This window comes from Hipposideros armiger, unplaced genomic scaffold, assembly GCF_001890085.2.
Source record: "Hipposideros armiger isolate ML-2016 unplaced genomic scaffold, ASM189008v1 scaffold_151, whole genome shotgun sequence".
Lineage (NCBI taxonomy): Eukaryota > Metazoa > Chordata > Mammalia > Chiroptera > Hipposideridae > Hipposideros > Hipposideros armiger.
In genome coordinates this window covers 907,091-911,767 of record NW_017731501.1, presented here as the reverse complement: position 1 = coordinate 911,767, position 4,677 = coordinate 907,091, and the positions used below count along the sequence as shown (strand labels likewise).

The window sequence follows — 4,677 nt, the reverse complement described above, 5'->3', positions numbered from 1 at the left end:
AAAAAAAAAAAAAGCTAGGCAGCATTTTATTGGCATTAAGCAAAGTTTACTCTTAACAATGAATTGCCTGTGGTATTGGTCATTAACTATCCGAAATGAGTAACCAACTGCCCTTCAAAGTGACAGAAGTAGAAAAATCAAATTTTTAAACACAATTAATTGGTAGAATTAGCCTTTGGCCAGGAAGGATAAAATAGCTTCTGAAAATACCCTGCTGTTTTTACTGTCCCCCCAAGATGGCAGACACCAACAACTGGCTTCATGTCTGACCACTTTTACTCCACACCCAGCACCACACATGAAACACAGAAAAAGCCCATTAGTTGCAAAATAAAATGAACTCCGGTGGGAACCAAACTACCCAACTTCTCATCAATCCAATCATTTACTGAAGGTAATCTAAGGGCTTTTTCTTCCTGTGTTTTCCAGTGTTTCCCTTTAGTTTCCTGTCTCCTCCCACGAACCCACATTGCCTCCCTGCCACAGCTTAACATGCAGGAGGCCTTGGTTTCCTCCCCCAAGCCTGCACCTTCCTGCATCCTTGTGGGAGCAGACCCTGCCCAATTTCTCGCCTTCGTCACTAGGGAAGTCTTTTCCATCAGAAGGCAAAGAAAAGGAAGAGAACTATGTTGAGACCGCCACTGTTTAGCACATATATGAAAATACGCTCAGTTAAACAGACTATGACCCAGTTAACTTCAAAGACGTTCTACCAACACTACAGAACAAGCTGGAAGACCCCACCACCTCTGTTAATATCAGGTGGCTGCTTCCAAAGACAGGCTCCCTTTGCTTATGAAGACCCAGCTGACCCTCTCTCCTGGCTACCCCCAGGCTCTGTTCCTGAAGACACAAGTTCAACCTGAGGCCCAAGTCCCCTCTCCATCTCAGAGGATATCAACTTCGAGATGCATAGTCTGGGTCCGACAAGAGGAGGAAGTGCAGGCCTCCAGAGGCCAACAGCCCTTAGAACACTGCTTTTCCGCAACAGCCAGGGGACTGTCATTTTACCCAGAGGCTCCTGTCCTACCCAGTCTACATCAGCGTTTGCCTCGTGCTGAGCGGCTGGCCCATGGGACGGCTCTTGGAATCGATCTGGCTCAGGGCTCTCCCGATGGGAATCTGGGGAACCAGGGTGGTGCCGCAAACCCGGAGGAGGAAACCTTAAAAATATGCCTCCCTCCACAGTAGCGGGGCCTAAGTGTCTGCGCCCCCGGAAGCCTAAGGGCCAAGGTTCCCGAGCTGCCGCTCTAGGGCGGCGGTCCCCTCCGGATTTCTTCCAGGAAGAAAAACAAAACAAAATGAATCCAGACTCCACGTGGGTCTGACCTCCCTGGAGAAGGGTCCTGGGTTCAGAGGCCAGCAGGGAAAAGAGCGCGCTGGGATTTTAAATCAGGAGGGACTCCAGAGCAGGGGGACACGGAGAACACCCACTGAATGGGACTTCGTCCCAAAGCAATTTCTCTTATCGTTCCCTCCAGCTCCAGGCAAGGCAGGGAAGGCAGGCGTGCTCAACTGCCTGGACCCCACATTGGCGATCTAACCAGGAACCTGGAGAGCGGAGCACGCGGGACCTGCGCCCGCTACAGGGCTCCAGGGCACAACTCCACGTCAGGGCAAGCGAGGCCGATGGGTCCTTCCGGTACAAGTCCCTTCCTGGCACTTCTTCTTAAAGCGCTTTTAGGATTGGGCTCCATCGGAGATGCAAAGTGCAGTCTCACAGAGAAAAAAAAAATCGGAAAATCGCCTTAGTAGTTCAACCACAGGTCAACAGCAGCATTTCCCCAGCAGCTGACAGGTCAAAGGGCCAGGAAACAACTGCCGAGAACAAAGCCCCCCGCTATTCACCAGGACAAGTCCGGCTCCTCGGCACTGAGCAAGTCCTGTTGTGCTTTTTGGAAGGGACGCTGGAGAGAGGTTTCCGCCCCTCTTCCCTTCACCATCTCTCTTCCTCTGGGGTGAGCAGGTCCGGAGAGGAAAAGAAAGGAGGGAGGGGGCGAGGGGCGCCCAAAGGGCGGCTCTTTGAAGACCGGACTGTGAAACGCCTCTCAGTTATGGAGGCGAGGACTCGATGAGGGCGAAAGAATGCGTGGAATGCGGCGGCGGCGGCGGGAGGCAGGGGCGCAGGGCAGCCAGGGGCGCCCCTACCCCAAGCGCCCGCGGCTCCCTCTGCACGAGGACTGCAGAGGACCGCTGCCCGACGCGGCCTGCAGGTGCCGCGGGCGCACCTTCCCTTCAGTTACTGGGACACCACTCGGTGCTCTCTTGGTTTCTGACTTCCAGGTTTGACAAGACATACACTCCTCAAAGAGTTTCGCCAGGGTTCTCTTAAATCAAGCACGCGCCACCCTCTGCTTTTTGACAATCGCGTCTGAACAAAAGGTCGTTCTCCGTTGCCAGAATCTAGGAGGCACCGTCCCGCCTTGCGTTTCCTAAATACGCACACCTTCCGCCTCCCGCCCTCTGAGCCTGGCTCTAGCCACAGGCAGAAGTTGACCACCTTTCGGGCGCAGCTTGTAGTTGGGCAAAACGGGAGATACAGATCGCCCCACACAATGTCCGCACCCGACCTTCCTAGGGCATTTCCGAAAGGCTGGTTTCCGATCGAATCGGCACTCGCTCTTTCACTCCCTTCCCCACCTCTCGGGTTCTCGGAGTGGAACTCAGTGCGGGGCCCCGGCACGCCAAACCAACAGGCCTAACCTGTCCCCACCCGCACAGTGGCACTTGGAAGCAATTCCGAGGACTGGAAAAGTGGGCAACGCCGAAGAGGTGCTGGGCCGGCGAGGCAAGACCGTTAATGAGTGTAAACAAATGCAGAAGAACTAGGATGGGTAGGGAACTGCAGGTGACGAAGGAAACGCACCCTCGCTGTCCGGAGGACATCAGGAGCTCGCATTTGCACACAATCGCACAAAATCCTTACAAACCCGTGCACACCGACACGCACGAAGTAGTGCGCGGGGATCCCCGCCGCCACGATTCCCCCCAGGCACTTCTCCCCCGGCCCACTAAGGCGCAGGCCGCCAAGCCCTTCTAAACCTCCCCTACAGTTCGCGTCCCGGAGCCCGCGTTTACCTTTCAGCAGACAGATGTCGGTGCGCTCCGCGTTGCGGCGCACCGCCTGCACTACCAGCGACACTGTGCTGTCTTCGCGGAGGCTCTCCGCGCGCGGGCTGCGCTCATCGTAAACGATGACGGCGGAGTAGAGGCCGGAGCGCAGGCGGGCGCGCACCTCCTCCTCGGCAGGCAGGATCTGCTCCAGGCTCACGGAGCCCTTGGCCCGCCGCCGCACGATGGTGTTGCAGCGCACGTTGACCGAGCCTCGGATGTAGCCGGCGCTGTGCGCCAGGAAAGGTCTGCAGTCCAGCAGCAGGCACTTGCCGCTGCTCAGCAGCCCCAGGGCACCGTGGCTGCCGCTGCCGCCCGCGCCGCCGCCGTTCTCGTCCCGGTTCATCAGCCTTTTGAGCACGCTGCAGTCCATCTCCCGCAGCTCCTCCACCGTCACCATGATCGCCGGGAACCGCACGCGAGGAGGCGAAGGACAACCGGATCAGTTGGGGGGCAGGTAGGGGCGGGCGAGGGCGAAGGGAGGGCACGTGCAGAAGTGGCAGCAAACTTGGCCCCCCAGGGGCTCTCACCGACGACCCTCTTCTCCCCAGTCCCCTTCCTCCTGCAGTCTCGCGGTCACATAGCAGTTCTAGCGGCCTCGGGAGCCAGGCAGAACCGCGCGCTGTGCGAAGGAAGGCGGCGGTGAAGGGGACTGTGTTTACGGGAAAGGGCCAAGAGTTCCCTTCTCTTGTGGCCTCTTTGTATTTTGCCCGTTGTGCTGCTCCTGACGGTACTGGCGTTTACCGCTCCGCAGCCGTTCCCCACGAGAAGCCGGAGCTCGCCGCTCTGGCCCAGCCGGAGTTTCCTCCTCGGCTTAGAGATTTATTAACGCTGCTCTGCTCCCTCCCGGGAGGGGGCAGATTCTGTACTACCTTATGAGGCCCCGCCTCTTTCCATTCGGGATCTCGCGCCTCCCGCCCCCTGCGCCTGCTCTCCGCCCCATCCCGGCTCCTTCCTCCCGGCGCGCCCCTCCTCCCGCCCCCTCCCCGGCGCGTGAATGGGGTGCCGGCCGCTCGCTCCCAGTCACGGGAACGAGACGTCACAAAGAGCGGAGTAAACAGGGAGCTAGGCGCTCGCCGCCAGGCCCATTCATAAAACCTGGACCTAGAGGAAGAGGGAGGAGGCCTCCGACCGGCAGGCGAGCGGCGCACCCGGACTTTGTGAATGGAGCGCTGCGACGCCTCTCGCCTTCAGCCGGCGGGTCCCAGCCTCCGCCGCGCCAGCCTTGCCCGGCGCGAGTCGCCGTGCAGCCGCTTCCACCCGGCTGTGGCGTTCGGCGAAAAGACATTAGCTCGCGGGGAATCCGACCTAACCGAGGCCAGGGCTCGGTTTTGAGTTTTTATCCCTTTTTATGTCTGTGTTTCCCCTTTTAACAGCCTCACAAGCCTCCTCCCAGGCTCCAGAGCGGAAGGGACCGGGGCACGGCTGCCGGGACAGCAGGGCCTCGGACCTCCTCGCCCTAAGCTTAACAGAGTGCGTTTGGCCCGGCCAGTCTTTTTTTCAAATGCGATTCCTCTGACGTTAGCTTATACAATAGCGTGATCGATTTTCATCATAAGCCATTAA

At 58.3% G+C, this 4,677-nt stretch overlaps 1 protein-coding gene across 1 annotated transcript in view; it reads right to left on the bottom strand.

Annotated features, from left to right (window-relative positions):
- The window catches only part of DUSP4 (dual specificity phosphatase 4), a 14,142-nt gene extending 10,150 nt beyond the window's left edge, over positions 1-3,992 (bottom strand). The window contains exon 1 of the mRNA XM_019651007.1: positions 3,079-3,992. Coding sequence (XP_019506552.1) covers positions 3,079-3,511 — 433 coding nt within the window. The 5' untranslated portion in view covers positions 3,512-3,992. The remainder of the gene's footprint in view (positions 1-3,078) is intronic.
- Positions 3,993-4,677: the final 685 nt, after the last annotated feature.